At 42.4% G+C, this 20,146-nt stretch overlaps 1 protein-coding gene across 1 annotated transcript in view; it reads right to left on the bottom strand.

Annotated features, from left to right (window-relative positions):
* PHLPP1 (PH domain and leucine rich repeat protein phosphatase 1) overlaps window positions 1-20,146 on the bottom strand; it is a 232,685-nt gene that overhangs the window by 30,900 nt on the left and 181,639 nt on the right. The window contains exons 9-11 of the mRNA XM_068993677.1: window positions 17,377-17,472; window positions 14,599-14,754; window positions 432-632 (exon numbers count right to left, since the gene is read on the bottom strand). Coding sequence (XP_068849778.1) covers window positions 432-632; window positions 14,599-14,754; window positions 17,377-17,472 — 453 coding nt within the window. The remainder of the gene's footprint in view (window positions 1-431; window positions 633-14,598; window positions 14,755-17,376; window positions 17,473-20,146) is intronic.

The following is a 20,146-nucleotide window of genomic DNA, read 5'->3' as shown; positions in this document are numbered from 1 at the left end:
TATTCCCAGTGTCACAGTTTCTATGATCAAATAAGCCAGCACTGCTTCTTACACCACAAACACAAACACAAAGCTGTCAGCTAATTCAGAACCTTCAGGCTCCTAGTTACCGTTCTAATTCGCACTCGCCATACTATGCTATTTTTTTTTTAATTAATTTGACTGGTTAATAGGAAGCAAAAGAAAAACATACCTTGTAAATAACATACTTTGTTTCAAAATCATAAGAGCAGTCTAGCAACGGGGTCCTTGGATACATTCACATTAGAAAACTAACCACATTCCTCTTTAGCAGAACATTGATAATGGCTTACAGAAAAGAGGAATAAGCTTTACACTATTTGGATACTAAACATTTTAGTTTTTGCCTTTCCATCTATGAACCCATTTTCAGAAATGCAATGAAGGACGTCACTCTAAACTTCTTTTACCTTGCAGGGAAACTCTGCAGTCGGTTATAGGCCATGTGAAGAATCTTCAGATGGGGGTGTCCGGTTAACAAGGGCACACATTTATCTGTGAGGTTGTTGTTCGTCAAATACAGCTCCTGTAAGATGCTGGTGGTCTCCTCTGAAAGTGTGGCTGGAGGGAGGGTTTCCAGTTTGTTTGCAGATGCATTCAGGAATCTCAGGCTACGAAGACAAAAGACAACACAACCATGCTGAGAAGCCAGAGCTCCACTCCCGAATCCTCAGCAAACCCAGGAGCTTCCGAGGGACACCTGCTCTACTGGAAACTGGGCTTAGAAATGCGAATTTAAAGGCAGGCTTTAGCTTTGGCAGGCATATAGATACATGCCTCCACAATCTATGCTGAACACAGTAATTACCTGAATGTGTCAGCTACAAAGAGACAGAGATCAACTTTGGTTGTTTTTCCTGCCCACACTGTGTGGCTTGCAGGATCTGAGCTCCCTGATGGAGCCCTTGCCTCTTGCAGTGGGACCACAGAGTCCCAACCACTGGGCTGCCAGGGAATTCCCTAGAAATAGATTTTTATGGAAGAACAAAAGAAAAAGGAAGTCATATTTTTAGCTGGTGGGGAGTAGCAAGGAGATGAGGTAGAGCTCATGTTCTGTCTTAAGGAAGAGAAACACAACTGCCTATTTTAAGATAAGAGAGTTTTCACAGCAGTAAAACAATTAGATGTTAGATCACAGTATAACTAAATCACACAGTGACTAAGTCCTTTTCAGAATGCTGTATAAACCATATTTTACTGACTTATATTCACAACTGCAAGAGATAATTTGTTCTGTAGTAAAAAAATGGAATACTATATAGTAGTGAAAATTAAGAACTACATGTATCAATAGGATGAATCTAAAAAATATGATACTAATAAGAGAATCTAGGTAACAGGATACACTACATGATTCCATAATTACAGAGTTCAAAGTCAGGCAAAACTAATATACAATATTAAAAATCAGGGAAGGGAGGCAGTGTCTGGAAGATAGCTTCTAATTTTTCTAGTATGATACCGTTCCGGTTCTTAATCTGGGTGCTGGTCACATGAGTATGTTCACTTTGAGAAAATTTATCAAGTACTATACTTGCAGTAGAAGGAAATGGGCTACTCACTCCAGTACTCTTGCCTGGAGAACTCTACGGACAGAGAGTCTGGCGGGCTACAGTCCATGGGGTTGCAAAGAATTGAACACGAGTGAGCAACTGACACCTTCATACTTATGGTCCCATTTATGTATTTATATTATACTTTACTAAAATTTACATGGAAACATACGCATTAATACATGCTATCAGTAACCCAAATGACTGTGTGAACAACTATGAAGAATGTTTTTATACTTGAGGTAACTACTGCTACTGCTAAGTCACTTCAGTCGTGTCCGACTCTGTGCGACCCCATAGACGGAAGCCCACCAGATTCCCCCGTCCCTGGGATTCTTCAGGCAAGAACACTGGAGTGGGTTGCCATTTCCTTCTCCAATAACTAAAACTGTCAAAAACTGTAATACTTCCTTAGCTACTGTGAAACACAGATAAAGGCAAAATGCAAAGCTGGAGAACTGAAACAGAATCCTTGCTGGGATCAGGTTCCCAGTCACTGAAAAGAGAAGCAAAGGGCGGAGCAGGACCTGGGCAGACAGACAACCCTGCTGCGTCCCAGTGATCTCCAGCACGGGCGCTCCGTTGTGGGGTTGCAGTGACCGAGCAAAGAGACTGTCCAGCCCACAGGACCCACCTGCCACGGTCACCAAGGCCAAGGCTGCCTTGTTCCCCAACCCCTACCTGGAACGAACCACTCTGTCAATGAATCAACTTTCTCTCATTTCGAAACCCCAGGTTTGACACATTCTGCATTCAATTCGGGACTATTTTACCATACCTTAGTTAAAAAAAGAATAAAATCTTCCTTAAAAAGAAAGACTCTGGAATAACAGGTACAGATATTTTTAATCAAGGATAAAAAGGCGGCTCTGTATTCAGGAGTCACCACCAAGACTGTCGTTCCAAGCTTTCAATCCACTAATTCAATACTCTCTGACTTTGCAGCCCCCACACTTACTTACACACACACACACACACACACACACACACACACACACACACACACACACACACACAAACTCCACGACATAGCTAAGGAAAAGCAGCTTCCCCCAAATAGAACATTTTCCATTAAAGAAACGCGTATTCCATTGACATTTAAAAAAAGAAAAAAAGGAAGTTAGAAAAGGGCTGTACAGACCATAAATAGTCATGGGAAATTACAGTCGTGTGTGCTACAGAGAAGAAAATAAAGGTCATTCACGCAGTTTCTGAAATGGTTTTGAACTAGGAAGGAAACCCATTCCAGAGCCATAGTTCTTTAAAGCACTTTTACGACTTTCATTTTATCACCTGACTTAAATACCCTGTTAGGATTTCTCCAGTGTAGAACTATAAAACATTAAAATGCATTGCCCTAAAACATTTTGGAATAGGGCCAACTGAGAAATTCTGACAATCTCATTAAGACACAGTTCTCTAGCAAATATGTAGTTATAAACCCATGAAAGGAAAATAAATTAACCCATGAATATTTGCATTATTTTTAGGCCAGGAAAAAAAGAAGGAAATTTGTTTTGAAAAAGGAAAAAAGATTGACTAGTGAATGCTCACCTAGAAACTACTAAAGGGATTTAAAACTCCTTACAACACGGAAGTGACTTCCAGAAAGACTTGTCTATTCACCGTGTTGAAATCTGCCTGTATTGGAGCTTATACACTCTTCATGGGAAACCGAGTGGGGGGATCCCACATTCTACCCCTCCAGGAAGTAAAACTAAGTTGAAACTACACGGCTGGTTTCGAAAGACTGAGTTTGAACTGAATCAAGCCTGACTGAATCATCTTGTTAGTCAATGGCCACAGAGCAAACAACTGGCCTAAAAGCATTTCTGATTATAATCGTCTCAGGGAAATTAAATTCAATGCCCGCCCTTCAAGAAATAAACACGCCTGTCACACAGCCACACATTTCAGCAGAAGGCAGATCAAGTTGGTTTAATCGTCTATGTGTTATATCCATCAGAGTGAGCAACTGCTTTAATTCTGTAAAATGTCTCCAGTCCGGATAACAGTTTTACTCAATAAATATTAGGGTGTAAAACCCTACCCTTCTCTGCTTTCAAAACCTTCCAGAGTTAAATTCCTTAAGCACCGAGTTAGGTATCAACTCCGAATGGTATGGGAGAACGTCCTCAAGCTTCTCCCTTGTAGATTTTTGCAGTAACTGCATGAAAGACTTGTTTAATACGCCATGAAGACTTTGATCCATGGAACCCTCTTCACAACCCAACCCTCTCATAAAGACCAGAGGAAAGCAGTTGGATGTCATTGCTGTCTTTCAGTAAAGTGCTCTGTAGAGACCACAGCTCTTTCTTATTTCCTGTTTCATCTGATCCCCCCACCATGCCCCTGCTCCACTTCACAGAAGGCAAACTGAAGCTGAGAAAAGTCAAATTACTTGGCTGCTGTTAAACAGTAATTAGTGGCTGTGTGTGTGCACACGTGGGTTCAGCCATGTCCAACTCTTTTCGACCCCATGGACGGTAGCCCGCCAGGCTCCTCTGTCTATGGGGTTCTCCAGGCAAGAATACTAGAGTGGGTTGCCATTCCCTTCTCCAGGGGATCTTCTCAACCCAGGATCTTTGCTATTTTCAGCCACCAGGAAAGCTCTGAAAGACCGGTGTGTCTTTCGTCTCCTGCACTGGCCGGCAGGTTCTTTGACACTAACGCCACTTGGGAAATTAGTGGCAGAGTCAGAAATAAACCCAGATCTCACTGATCTTAAAGACCCCACTATGTGAAAGGGGTAGTGTTCAGTCGCTCAGTCGTGTATGACTCTGCGACCCCATGGACTGTAGCCCGCCAGGCTCCTCTGTCCATGGGATTTGCCAGACAAGAAGAGTGGAGTGGGTACTCATTCCCTTCTCCAAGGGATCTTTCTGACCCAGAGATCTTTGCCATCTGAGCCAAGAGGGAAGCCCCAAGAAAGCCCATGATTACTTAATACAATTCTCCAAAATGTAACTGAAACAGAAATAATAACGCATTTTCCTGAGGACATTTTCAGATCATCTTCCCCCAAAACCCTGGAGGCCAAGCAGAGCACCTGCTGGGCAGTGTGAAGACCACACACACCACACACACTTCCAATTCCATCCCTAAAATAATGGAACATGCAGCAGAGCATGCAAACCTTTCCTCAGCAGAGAGTGTGACGCTGCAGAGAAGGACACTCACACAGGACTCCTGCCCTGAAGCATCTGGAGAGCTGCCCACGGCGGCAGGGGGACAAATCCGCTTCCTGGTTCTTGAGCAATCCCTCTGTTCTTCCCTGGCACATTCTGTCCGTCTGTTCTGGCTCCTTCAGGGTTTTCTGTTTTGCTTCTGGTTTTCTTTTTTTTTTTTTTCCAGTAATTCCCAGCACACCCTTAAGTTTTACAGCCAAATTCTGTCCTTGACGCGAAGCACAGGATCAGTGCCGCCACAGATCCATGTATTTGCAGGCAGACCAGCTATTCTGCATTCGAATTATTTTTTATGCAGATAGGTACTGTGACTTGTGCTCTATTAAAAATGCAAACGCTTAAGACCCCTAAGCGCAGTGAAATCCTTTAACTTTTACACAACCCCCTGATTTCTGGCCCTCAAAATCCTTAAGAGGTGTCAAACAAAATGCTCTAAATTACTTCTGATGTGTCTACACAATGTAATGCTTTTAACAACTTCATCTGTCTTCAAAAGACTGGTAGCTCTTAAAGCAGGGACTTCGAAACTTTTCATTAGTGGCAACTAGGAGCACAACAGGCATCTTACATGACCACCCAGTGAAGACGCAAAATACACACAGATAAGCAAAAGCTTCTTGCAACAGTATTTAACCTTACTCTGCCTTACACTAATACCTTCTATCCCATTTTTTAAGTGCTGGTAGAAGCCCACTAAATTACTATATCCCCACTTAACAGTTTGAAAAAAGGATGCCTATTATTCATTGTACAGCAATACCACTTAATAGTGAGACTGCATGGGAAGAGAAAGTACATATGTACAGCCTAACAGAACGCACACATTATTATTTGGCAAGGTCTGAAAACGTGCCTGGCTTGGTCAATAAAGATCATAAGCCTATGGAGCGAGGGAACGAAGGTCATACAGATGGAAGACTTGCTGAACAAGAACTCAAAAAGGATTGACTTTAAAAATTAAAGCGTGATTATACTAAGAACTAACACTGAGGGGACACTGTAAGCTAACCTGCAGACCTTCCCCGGGTTCAGCCAGCCATCCCTCACGTGTCCTCTCTCGTCCAGAAGCCAGCTGAGGACTGCACACTCCATTTCCTTATCGTGCCTCATACGTCTCTTCTAATCAGTGCAATTTGTTTCAAATGATCTTGACACTTTAAAAAAGTACATTTTGTGGAATGTCTCTCAATTTAGATTTGTTTGATGTTTTATTATCATTAGAATAATGTAATGCACCTCTAGCAAAAACACACAAAAGTGATGTTCTCATTCTGGAAGGTCTGTGATCCTCAACTTTACCTCCCAGATATTCCTATTAATTAGGTCAGGGTAAAGGTTTCAGTGGAGGAGGGCATGGCAATCCCCTCTAGTATTCTTGCCTGGAGAATCCCCTTGGACAGAGGAACCTGGTGGGCTACAGGGGTCCATGGGGCTGCAAAGAGTTGGACGTGCTGAATGACGAAGCGCAGCACACAAGGCTTCAAAAATCTATACAGAATTAAGAATTCTGATGACTGGTCAAGTTGAGTCAGCAGAAATGAGAAAATGGCCAGAAAAATGCATGTTTAGTAGGTAATCTAGGGGAAACACTATTTTATTTTACAATGGCTATCAAAACACCAGAACTTCACAAGATAGCTCTCTTCCCTTGGGAAAAATAATACAGGCAATCTAGCTCTCCAAAACGTCGGAAATGTTCTGTCTTTGCCGAGAGGGACCAGCTGTCATGGCCAATTGATCGCGCCTTCCCGAATCTTCTGTTCCCCTTTAGTCCCTTTGAAATTTACACCCATTCTGTCTGAGTCACGAAGACTTCTGGTCTGTGATGTGACTGATATTCTGGGGATAGTTTAATAATCACCACGCACTTCATTTGTACATACACTCTCTCCTCCTTCCCATCCCCTGAAAATACCTTGTTTTGCTCCAACCAGGGGGAAAAAGCAGACCCTAATCTCCACTTATCACAGGAATCTGTGACTCTCCTATGAAAGGCCCTTTGTTAATTAGACTTATCTCATCAGCAGCAGTTCTCTGGCCACGATGTAAGAGCGCAAATGCCAAACGGCCCAGGAACCAGCCTCCACCAAGCTCTCAGGAGCAGCAGCAGGACGGTGACATCTCACCCATCCAGGCCGGTGACCCACGGGGATACCACTCCACTCCCGTCCATCTGCTGAAGAACACGGATTATCTGAAACTCTTTTGGGGGTTTCCATCGAGAAAATTCTCAACTTCGGTAAGATGGGAGGACTAGGCCAGTTAAGATCCAGATTAGAATATCTGCCAGTTTCTATCACAGAACCAAGTCCTGTCTTGATCACAAGATACAAAATCACAGTCCATTTATTGGCAAATATGGTCCACCATACTTCACACCTGTCTACAGTCATTGAGCTGCCCATCAAAAGGCACAACATTCAAAGAAAAACATGGAGAGTAGCTCATAGACTTAAGCTGCTGATTCAGGCCCTGAGAACTTTAATGCAATCAGTCTGAAGGTGCTCTGGAGCTGCAGCTGCTGAGCTGGCTTGCCCCAGACCCAAGCTCTGCAACGGGGGACCCACAGCACTGAGAAGCTGTGCACCACAGCCAAGAGCAGCCTCCGCCCCCTCAGACCAGGGGAGAGCCCCAGCAGCAGCGGGGACCCAGCATGGCCAGAAGCGAATAGTAGTACGGCGGGAAAGACTGGCCTGAAGTTCTCAGAGGAAGCCGAGGATATCACTGCAAGTCAGCTAATTTAGATTCCTCTCTCTTCTCCAGTTAACTGCTACCAGGTCAAGCAGATCAAAAGACACCGTCCCAAAGCTGTAATATCTCACAGACAATATTATGCAATTAAACCCATGACACTGTGTTTTAGCAGCGAGATTCAGAGCTAAAGAAATCTCCCTAGAAAGAGAGTTCAACCTTTTGCTCTCTCCAATAACACATGTTTTTCTGACCCCTCATGAAGCCTCCAAGTACAAGTTCTATTTAGAGAACAAACTAAACCATTTTTAACTTATGAAGACTTACATATCCAGGCCTTTCCCTCAGTTACATAACCACAGAACTGGTAACAATAATTTATTACCAGGAAAAAGAAAGAAAGAAAAAGTGAGCATCTGCATGTATTTTTCAAGGTTTGTACTATGAAGCAAACTGAACGGAAGGAGAGCTGAAGCGGTTTCCTCGCTGCCTGGAGCCATCTGCCCGATACAAAGCTCTGCGTGTGCACAGAACGCTGCTCTTCATACCAGGAGTCTGAAGGAAAGCCCACCCCAGCGCTTACAGTCTTCTTTTCCCTCTAACCCCACGTTTGATTAGTTTATTGTGCAGCTATTGTAAGCTTGGCGTTAGGCTGTAAGTACCTTGAGGATTAGTCATTTTTCAATTTCCTGCAGCACCCAACCCAGTGACATAAACCGACAAGGTCAGTAAGACAACCAGCCATCCTGAACCAAGTAAATTAAAACAAATCACAGCTGAAACCACCTGCAAGAGGCTTGTGATGACTGTCTCCTAAAAAACCCTCTTTTAATACTTTAAGCTTCGTGTCTTTAGGTTGACCTACTCCCAACAATGTCGGTAGCAGTTTATTCTTTCCCCTCAAGCTAATCAAGCCAAATATACTCTATCCCTACATTTTCCTGAATGTAAATTATGCCTCAACGTAAAATCTTAATTAATCTTAATTAAAAAATCTTAAAGTAGATAGATAAGGCCTCAGTTACTTAGGTTTGGGAAATGGGATAAGCAGGAAAAAGTATTGACCCTTAACAGGCAGTTAATAGTCTGGTGCAATAGAGGAATGAAGTCAGTATCTTATCGTACCTGTGTGTGGCGCCATCTATGAACATTACCTGAATCACTACGCTGTTGTACACCTTAAGCTAATATAATACTGTAAGTCAACCATATTTCAATTTTTAAAAGTTCTGTTTTTCTTGTCTTCCAACAAGTGAGATAATACAAGAACGTTGTTCAAAAAAGATCTCATCGACTTAACCCACCCTTTTCATAAGCCGGTCTGCCCCAGAGACTCAAACCTCCCGGACTTGCTGACCGAGTGAGGACCACAAGGTCAGTGGCAACAGGAGCCTGGAGACGCAGCTATCACACTCAGAACACGAGGGCAGCGTGCCCTCTGGGACGTTTCTCACTTTAGCCCCTTTGGGTCATTTGCTTCTCTCTCACAGGACAGAAGCAGGACGCCTGCCGTTCCCAGTTCCCTCGGCCCCTTACTCCAGAGCACTCCTGGGCTAGAGCTGCGTCGAACATGGCCTGCCCTCCTCCCAAGACCTGCAGAGGCTGCCTATGTCCCCGAGACAGTGCTGACGTTTCAAAACAAAGCTGGCCCTGGACAGGCCTGTGGATTCAGACAAAGGCGCTTCTGCCCAAACGCCTTTAGTTCTCACCGGTAGGCTCGGCTTCCTCTGCCCCCTGGGTAGCAGGGTCCTCCTTCAGAGGCTTGATTCGGGTCCTAAGGTTTTCACACTGTGTAACTAGAAATATTCCAGCTCATACAGTCAGCCCTGTCCATTTGGGACTTCACAGCCTAGGCAACACGGGGGGCCGATGGAGGGCCACGAGGCGGCAGTCCCCGACCCCAGGGGCCAGCAGGGCGGCCTGTGGAACAAGCTCGTTAAAGCTGCCCCTCCAAGCTCCTTGCGAAGCAGTTCCCGACCCCAGGGGCCAGCAGGGCGGCCTGTGGAACAAGCTCGTTAAAGCTGCCCCTCCAAGCTCCTCGCGAAGCAGTTCCCCACCGCAGGGGCCAGCAGGGCGGCCTGTGGAACAAGCTCCTCATGTGAACACATCTGAACATGGACACAGCATCCCCTGGACCACGGTACATGCACCCTCAGACACATGCTGTCAGACGTGCCTGGAACCTGGGAGACTCAGGGACTGCTTACTGACGCCTCAGAGAATGCAAGGCATATACGAGTGTCCCTTTAGAATTAGATCCTCAGAAATAAGCAAGCGTGACTCCTATCGACTGGAGGGCTCCAGCTCTGTTCACCTTCTCTGCGAGCCAGGACCTTACAGGACCCAGAGTTCAGTTCTACCTCACCCTAGACTCCTAAAACCCGAACGCATCTGCCTATGTCTGTCCTACCAGTTCAGCGTAGATCCTCCAAGAGAACAAGGAGACTCCCATTACAGAACTGCACCCAGCTTTCGCCTAGCTAGCCTCTGGAAAGAAAACACAGGTTACAACAACGACAGAATTCTCCGCAGGGGAAGAAACCACATCCTATGTTCATAATGATAAGAAGCAGGACTAGAGCTCCTGCTAGGCTGTGCGCCGTCTTTTCATACGAATGCAAAGGCGAGAACGGCTCTTTAAAGGATCTTGAAACGCGGCTCTTCGTCAGGGCAATGACACCCAACATAGGAGCACCGCAATATGTAAGACAAATGCTAACAAGTATGAAAGGGGAAATTAACAGTAACACAACAATAGCGGGAGACTTTAATACCCCACTCACACCTATGGACAGATCAACTAGACCGAAAATTAACAAAGAAGCACAAACTTTAAATGATACAATAGACCAGTTAGACCTAATTGATATCTATAGGACATTTCACCCCAAAACAATGAATTTCACCTTTTTCTCAAGTGCACACGGAACCTTCTCCAGGATAGATCACATCCTGGGCCATAAATCTAACCTTGATAAACTCAAAAAAATAGAAATCATTCCAAGCATCTTTTCTGACCATAATGCATTAAGATTAGATCTCAATTACAGAAGAAAAACTTATTAAAAATTCCAACATATGGAGGCTGAACAACACGCTGCTGAATAACCAACAAATCACAGAAGAAATCAAGAAAGAAATCAAAATATGCATAGAAATGAATGAAAATGAAAACACAACAACCCAAAACCTGTGGGACACTGTAAAAGCAGTGCTAGGGGGAAGGTTCATAGCAATACAGGCATACCTCAAGAAACAAGAAAAAAGTCAAATAAATAACCTAACTCTACACCTAAAGCAACTAGAAAAGGAAGAATTGGAGAACCCCAGGGTTAGTAGAAGGAAAGAAATCTTAAAAATTAGGGCAGAAATAAATGCAAAAGAAACAAAAGAGACCATAGCAAAAATCAACAAAGCCAAAAGCTGGTTCTTTGAGAGGATAAATAAAATTGACAAACCATTAGCCAGACTCATCAAGAAACAAAGGGAGAAAAATCAAATCAATAAAATTAGAAATGAAAATGGAGAGATCACAACAGACAACACAGAAATACAAAGGATCATAAGAGACTACTATCAGCAATTATATGCCAATAAAATGGACAACCTGGAAGAAATGGACAAATTCTTAGAAAAGTACAACTCTCCAAAATTGAACCAGGAAGAAATAAAAAATCTTAACAGACCCATCACAAGCATGGAAATTGAAACTGTAATCAGAAATCTTCCAGCAAACAGAAGCCCACATCCAGACGGCTTCACAGCTGAATTCTACCAAAAATTTCGAGAAGAGCTAACATCTATCCTACTCAAACTCTTACAGAAAATTGCAGAGGAAGGTAAACTTCCAAACTCATTCTATGAGGCCACCATGACCCTAATACCAAAACCTGACAAAGATGCCACAAAAAAAGAAAACTACAGGCCAATATCACTGATGAACATAGATGCAAAAATCCTCAACAAAATTCTAGCAATCAGAATTCAACAACACATTAAAAAGATCATACACCATGACCAAGTGGGCTTTATCCCAGGGATGCAAGGATTCTTCAATATCCGCAAATCAATCAATGTAATTCACCACATTAACAAATTGAAAAATAAAAGCCATATGATTATCTCAATAGATGCAGAGAAGGCCTTTGACAAAATTCAACATCCATTTATGATAAAAACTCTCCAGAAAGCAGGAATAGAAGGAACATACCTCAACACAATAAAAGCTATATATGACAAACCCACAGCAAACATTATCCTCAATGGTGAAAAATTGAAAGCCTTTCCCCTAAAGTCAGAAACAAGATAAGCATGCCCACTTTCACCACTACTATTCAACATAGTTCTGGAACTTTTGGCCACAGCAATCAGAGCAGAAAAAGAAATAAAAGGAATCCAGATTGGAAAAGAAGAAATAAAACTGTCACTGTTTGCAGATGACATGATCCTCTACATAGAAAACCCTAAAGACTCCACCAGAAAATTACTAGAGCTCATCAATGAATATAGTAAAGTTGCAGGATATAAAATCAACACACAGAAATCCCTTGCATTCCTATACACTAATAATGAGAAAGTAGAAAAAGAAATTAAGAAACAATTCCATTCACCATTGCAACGAAAAGAATAAAATACTTAGGAATATATCTACCTAAAGAAACTAAAGACCTACATATAGAAAACTATAAAACACTGATGAAAGAAATCAAAGAGGACATTAATAGATGGAGAAATATACCATGTTCATGGATTGGAAGAATCAATATAGTGAAAATGAGTATATTGCCCAAAGCAATCTACAGATTCAATGCAATCCCTATCAAGCTACCAGCGGTATTTTTCACAGAACTAGAACAAATAATTTCAAGATTTGTATGGAAATACAAAAAACCTCGAATAGCCAAAGCAATCTTGAGAAAGAAGAATGGAACTGGAGGAATCAACCTGCCTGACTTCAGGCTCTACTACAAAGCCACAGTCATCAAGACAGTATGGTACTGGCACAAAGACAGAAATATAGATCAATGGAACAAAATACACAGCCCAGAGATAAATCCACACACCTATGGACACCTTATCTTTGACAAAGGAGGCAAGAATATACAATGGAGTAAAGACAATCTCTTTAACAAGTGGTGCTGGGAAAACTGGTCAACCACTTGTAAAAGAATGAAACTAGAACACTTTCTAACACCATACACAAAAATAAACTCAAAATGGATTAAAGATCTAAATGTAAGACCAGAAACTATAAAATTCCTAGAGAAGAACATAGGCAAAACACTCTCTGGTATAAATCACAGCAGGATCCTCTATGATCCACCTCCCAGAATACTGGAAATAACAGCAAAAATAAACAAATGGGATCTAATTAAAATTAAAAGCTTCTGCACAACAAAGGAAACTATAGGCAAGGTGAAAAGACAGCCTTCAGAATGGGAGAAAATTATAGCAAATGAAGCAACTGACAAACAACTAATCTCAAAAATATACAAGCAACTTATGCAGCTCAATTCCAGAAAAATAAACGACTCAATCAAAAAATGGGCCAAAGAACTAAATAGACATTTCTCCAAAGAAGACATACGGATGGCTAACAAACACATGAAAAGATGCTCAACATCCCTCATTATCAGAGAAATGCAAATCAAGACCACAATGAGGTACCATTTCACACCAGTCAGAATGGCTGCGATCCAACAGTCTAAAAGCAATAAATGCTGGAGAGGGTGCGGAGAAAAGGGAACCCTCCTACACTGTTGGTGGGAATGCAAACTAGTACAGCCACTATGGAGAACAGTCTGGAGAGTCCTTAAAAAACTGGAAATAGAACTACCTTATGACCCAGCAATCCCATTGCTGGGCATACACACTGAGGAAACCAGAACTCTGTTTATAATAGCCGGGACATGAAACAACCTAGATGTCCATCAGCAGATGAACGGATAAGAAAGCTGTGGTACATATACACAATGGAGTATTACTCAGCCATTAAAAAGAATACATTTGAATCAGTTCTAATGAGATGGATGAAACTGGAGCCGATTATACAGAGTGAAGTAAGCCAGAAAGAAAAACACCAATACAGTATACTAACACATATATATGGAATTTAAAAGATGGTAATGATAACCCTGTATGCGAGACAGCAAAAGAGACACAGATGTGTATAGAACGCACTTTTGGACTCTGAGGGAGAGGGAGAGGGTGGGATGATTTGGAAGAATGGCATTGAAACATGTATACTATCATGTAAGAAACGAATCACCAGTCTATGTTCGATACAGGATACAGGATGCTTGGGGCTGGTGCACGGGGATGATCCAGAGAGATGATAAGGGGTGGGAGGTGGGAGGGGGGTTCATGATTGGGAACTCATGTTCACCCGTGGCGGATTCATGTCAATGTATGGCAAAACCAATACAGTATTGTAGCACCAGCCATTACAAAGGAGCAATCCCGTTTCCCCACAATCTCATTATTTCTCAGTAACTGTTCCAGTAGGAATTCATTGTAACTTACATTAAGTACAGAGAATACATTTTTCAGTGAGGAAAATAGAAGGAAAAGAATAAAGGAAATATTCTCTGTTTCGATCTCAGTGATGGTTATGCAGTATGTATGTACGTAAAAGTTCACGGAGCAGTATGCTTAAGAGTTGTACACGTTTATTATCAGAAGTTTCATCTGGATAAAAAGATTTCTTTAAAAAAAAAAAAAGGGGGGATTAATAAAAACTTCCCAACTGAGGGATCAAAACAGGGTCTCCTGCCTTGCAGGTGGATTCTTTTCCGTCTGAGCCACCAGGAAAGCCCAGATAGTCACAAATTCTACTTGAGATGGCCTGAGATCACCTAAGACAAGGCTGGGCTTCCCTGGTGGCTCAGATGCTAAAGAATCTGCCTGCAATGCAGGAGACCCAGGTTCGATCCTTGGGTCAGGAAGATCCCCTGGAGAAGGCAATGGCAACCCACTCCAGTGTTCTTGCCTAGAAAATTCCATGGATAGAGGAGCCTGGTGGGCTGCAGTCCATGGGGTCGCAAAGAGTTGGACATGACCAAGTGACTAACACATTTGAGACAAGCCTGCTAACGAAGGGGCATTTCACAAGTTAGTGAACAAGCAGAGCAAACCCGCGGCTTTACCTGTCAGCCTTCATCAGGAGGCTGGGCGGCAGCTCCAGGAGCTGGTTGTGTTGCACATCCAAGACCTCCACGGAGGTCCTTTCCAGCCTTTCAGGAAGCCTGGCCAGCCGGTTGTGTCCTGCCAGCAGTTTCCGGAGACCACTGTTGCAAAACAGGCTGTGTGAACAGGGGCAGAGAGAGGCAACTTACTGAGGGCTCACCTGGGGTGAAGGCCTGAAAGCAAACGGGGCAGGAGGCCGAAAATCATCTCGCCAAGAAGCCTAAATGCACCGGAGCAACTGCAGATTCACGTTAAGATGAGCTCAGTTTGAGCTCTGTATATTTCAGTGCTTTCCATACTTCAAAAAGAAAGAAGAGGGTGGGGAAAACTATGAAAAGGACTATTTAACGAAGCAGCTCTACTCAGTGAAAAGGAGAAATGAGCTTCACGGAAGACGTCAAAGGCAGCGGCCTCGTCTCGCCAGCCTCACAAGGAGACTGGGAGGCTGCCCGCTCCCGGGCAAAGCCTGCGCCCAGGGCGCTTCTGTCTACAAGAGACTCTGAAGAAACACAGCTGAGCAATTTTCACCTACAGGACCAACATTCAACGAGGGTTCTTTTGTCCAAATAAACTTTTACCGATGCCCACTGAGAAAATGTTTTGCATCTTCAGCTGCATTCCACAGTAATTATTCGTTCCTTTCCTCACTTCCCTGAATCTGATTACTTTTATTTTCTCATTGATTTCATCCTGGACCAAAGCAGACTCCCTTCTAAAGAGAACAGAAGGGCTCGCTGCAGCATTTTCTTCTGAGCCTTAAACAAGCTGTTGGGAAGTGTGACTGTTTCTTCAATGGGTTATCAAAACTGCAATAAATGATGAGTTTGTGTTCATCAAAGTGAAATCTGCTTTATGATCACTTGGGACAGCAACAGTTGTAGAGAATAAAGCGCGTCCTGTGTTAAACACAGAAGCCTGGGGAGTGTGGGGAAGCGAGGCTGTGGTTCACGTCCGGGTCACTTGAAGCGACAGCTCACTCACACTGACGTCGAAGAACTAGTCTTCCTCACCCGGCTCCTGTTTCACACCATCTCGACCTCACTCACTTAAAAGTTCTTAAAGTCACTCTAATTTACAGCCATAACTTTATTCACTTTAAGTATCAAAACGAGAATCTTTGCTCACAAAGATGCTACCAAACTGTCTCAATGTGGTGACACCGGGGGCCACCGTTAAGGACACACCTGCCTCGGCGGGTTTTAGAGGCTGGAGGACGACACAAGGCGTCCAGGATGGTCTTCAGCCAGTTACTGCAGGGCCGGCCTCTGGGACGCCCACTCTAACCGGTAACTCTGGATTTGGTCCACAGAGGATGGGATTATCTGTCTCTCTCTCTCTCACACACATAGACACACATAGACACACACACTTTACCCTTAAATAGAAGGATAGATGTAAGAAGGCAGCACAATCTTTATCTTCATTTTTCCATGTAAGAAAGATTTCATGACTACAGAATGAGTATACGTGCTAATGACAGAATTTGTTCAGTTCTTTTGGAGAATAAACAGTTTCTTTTCCTTTCAATACATCTCTGGTTCTAAATATTAATTTCTGTTTTGTAAACCCCTTCACACACATCACTTAGACAAACAAAGCTTGGATGTTCAATCAGTTTCTAAAGAATCGCTGTCTTGGCCTGGATATTAGATCAATGACAGGGCTGATACAAAGTCTGCAACTAAACAGCACCATTATTAAATGAGCAAACAATATGTATTATTGTGCCATGTGTTAAACACACACGAAAACAAACGCTGTTTACATTTTATGACGACAGAGCATCTGGATTTGCTTCGAATACGCATTTGTTTAGATCCCCCAAGTCCTGTACCAGTGCAGAGCAAGTCAAAGAGTGATTAACTCGGGCAAACTGGATAAGAAGTCAGTTATCCTGTATTTATGTGATTGTTGGTTTACTTATGTTTGTTGCAGCCTGCCGTGACTCAGGGGCCCTAAACTCCAATAGGCTGCATGTGTTGAATCGGGGAGGTCAGAGCAGGGAAGAGGAAAATAGATGGAGAGATAACAGGACAAGATTTGTTTTTAACAAATTATTTTTCCTCGTTAGTAGTCACCTTTTGTCATTTTTGCTATCTTCTAAAAGAGTCTCTCTCTCTCCACGTCCTACACACACACACACACACACACACACACACACCTGTCCAAAGTCCTTTTGATAATGGTGATGGGCTTTGCACTGGCTCACCTAAATGCTCACTGAGCATAAAACCCAGCATTTTCAAATGGACTGAACTTACAAGTGTTAACATACGGCTGAGAAACAAAGTAAAAGTAACTGAGTTTTCCAGGGTTTAAAAATGGAAATTTAGTTTTTAAATTGAATTCTTCTCAAATTTCTTCTATGAGAAGATAGACATGTTAAGACAGTAGACAGAAAGTAAAGATTCTTAAAGAATTAAGATTACAGAGGTGAACCAGCCATATCATCTGCTGAGTCTCTGGACATTTCTTTGGCTTATTTGAAAAGTTCCACCGAGCATCAGCCTCCACACAGCTTTGCCAAGTCTGGCTAGCGGTCAAAGCGTCAGTCTACCTGTCACTACATGACAAAGCACTATGACTTAACGATACCACGAGAGGTAAGAGATACTAAATGAGGTTTGAAAGTAAAGTCCTTCAGGGGTTCATAACAACAAATTAAACACTGAACCAGGAATTTTTCCATTGTTTATCTTATTTAGGTTTCTCTAACTTAATCTGTGTTTGATACTCACCGTGCAGGAAGTTCACATATTTGATTATGGCCAATATCCAAAACTTCTAGCTTTCGGCTTTCACAGACCCACTCAGGTACGTTTTCTAAACAGTTCCTAAATGTAAGAATATACAATTTCTTCTTTGATTGGAATTTGGCTTAAAACATGGTTCACAAGTCAAAATAATTACATAAAACAAACAAAAATTCAAAGGAAATACTCAATTACAGTGAATACAAATTAAAAAAATAATATGTAGTCACTTTAACCTGAAGCAGGATGTGATAAGGAAGAAGAAATAAAGAAAACGTAGGAAAGAACACAGTAACACCATTTGTATTATCTCTAAAGTCTAAAAAATAGTCTGGTTTCCAGAGTTACTATCCCAAAATGTCTATAAACCCATGTAAGTTTAGGGAGAAGATGTCTGCCATTGGAAAACCAATAAACACATATTTATACACTTTCAGTTAAGGTAAAGAGTCAAATGGCATAATAGCTTTGTTTTCCAATCTGCGTTTTTACCGTTAATATGAAAATTTTCCCCAGGGTCTCAGAAGGTGCCCTGAGGCCACTGCCGCAGACAAGAGGAAAGAGATGGCGGCAATGAAAATATACACTGACCCTAAGACTCAGAACCAGGGACTTGGAAATATCTCCTTATGCATTAGACAGTAATTATGATTCCTGGAAACAAGTAAACTAAGCTAATGGTAACTTTAGTTGTTAAATGAATTGACCACTTTTTTGATAAATCTGTTACTGTATTTGAATGTCTCCTTAGTCATGGATGGTTAGCTTTTTATCTTCTTTTTAAAATATGTGAAATGACCAGGCACAAAAAAATCTACAACAGTATGTGAACATTCTTTAGAAAACAGATGAACAAGTCTGTGAAAAGCATGAGGCTTGGAACAAGGGTTTTAGTAGAATAAAATTTTTTGCTATTATATCAACTTCTCAATTAAAATACAGAAAAGAAGGCATTATTTTCTGTTTAGTGTTTGTATAGGTACATATTGCTCTGGCTTTGAAGGTCTACCGACTGACACACTTAATTATTTTATTGTATAGTAGTCGAGGAGGGCATGGCAACCCACTCCAGTACTCTTGCCTGGGGAATTCCATGGACAGAGATGCCTGGCAGACTACAGTCCATGGGGTTGCAAAGAGTCGGACACGACTGAGTGACTAAGCACGCGTGCGCGCACACACACACACAGAGTCAGACATGGCTGAGTGACTAAGCACACACTCTCTCTTTCTCACACACACATGCGTCAGCCTCTAAAACATCTCATTAAGGTAGGCAAGTGAAAGTACCCTTCAGCATAAGCAAACACTAAAGAACAAAACTCCTCTAAGTGATAAAACAGCCTGGAACTTTGACCCTGAGGAACCCTAAGAACCTAGTAAACACCATAATGAGTAACAGCTCAGTTCCTTTGGAAACAGAGAGGAGGGCGAGATACGCAGAGCGACGTGAGGGGTCAGATGCAGAGGGTTTTCTAAGAGAAAAAGTCCCACAGTTTGGGAGGTGGATTAGGCAGAACGTGTTACAGTACAGGCTCTGAACATGAGAATTTTTCTTAAAAAAAAAGATCAACAGCATTTAAGAACAGAATTCAGAGACCAGCACAACACAAGTTTCCAATTCAGTCTCACTTGAGGGCTTCAATGGGAACCAATTAGCAATTACATCTTTTAAATAAAAGAAAAATAGATTTACTCTATGGCCAATTCTCTAGAATAAATCTATTCAAGATATTTACATGCACCCACATATGCAAACCCCACTTCTGTACTCTAATTTCAATGCTGAAGACAGCAAGGTTCAAGGCTGATAAAACAGAAAGAACTTGAGTAGCGTCTGACTTAAAGCTCATTAAACAGAAAACTGACATGAACTTACTAGGAGGTGTATGAAGCGCCACTCATAAACGATTTTATAAATTCAAAGCTGTAACTGTGATCATTCTCACACCAGCTAAATTCTGACACATTCTTACATAATGTGATTGAAGATATTATTAAAATACCTAGGTTTGTATACTTTTATGACTAAAGGCAAATTCTGCACCTGGCAAATTACACAGCAGCTATACCAGATTTTATGCACTGAAATGAGTTACCTGTCACACTGAGAGGCCACATACTCCTATGTACTGTGGTCGTTCAGAAAAGTTTGTATTATTACGTTTGGAATTACGTTAAAAGTGAGTTTCAATTTAGTGTGTGGAGATTATGAAAGTCTAATTTGGTCCAATACATTGCTTTGGGACTTCAGGGAAAAGTCTACTACAATATTTGTGGAAACCGAAGTAAATATGACACAGGGCAGTAGTGAATTTGCATACAAGGTGAGGAGGTGAGCTTGTGCACAAGTGAGCTGAGAAGAGTGAGCAGGCTGCACGGAAACCCCACTCCAGCAGTGCCAGTCGCCACTGCTTGAGGGCTCCAAGTAGGAGAGTGGGTTTCCCCAGGGTCGCAGAGGTAAAGAACCTGCCTGCCAATGCAGGAGACACGGGTTCAAGCCCTGGGGCGGGAAGATCCCTGGAGAAGGAGATGGCCACCCACTGCAGTACTCTTGCCTAGGGAATTCCACGGGCAGAGAGAAGAGCCTGGTGGGCTACAGTCCATGGGGCTGCAGAGTCGGACATGACTTAGCCACTAAACAGCAGAAGCAGCAGTAAGGAGATACGTACAAAAAAAGGGGAAAAATAGAAGAGACAGAGCACAAAATACACTTTTAATGAACTAAACATCATTTCAGGGAAAAACATGAAAA

The sequence above is a fragment of the Capricornis sumatraensis genome, chromosome 21, assembly GCF_032405125.1.
Source record: "Capricornis sumatraensis isolate serow.1 chromosome 21, serow.2, whole genome shotgun sequence".
NCBI lineage: Eukaryota > Metazoa > Chordata > Mammalia > Artiodactyla > Bovidae > Capricornis > Capricornis sumatraensis.
This window is presented reverse-complemented; position numbering and strand designations above follow the sequence as displayed.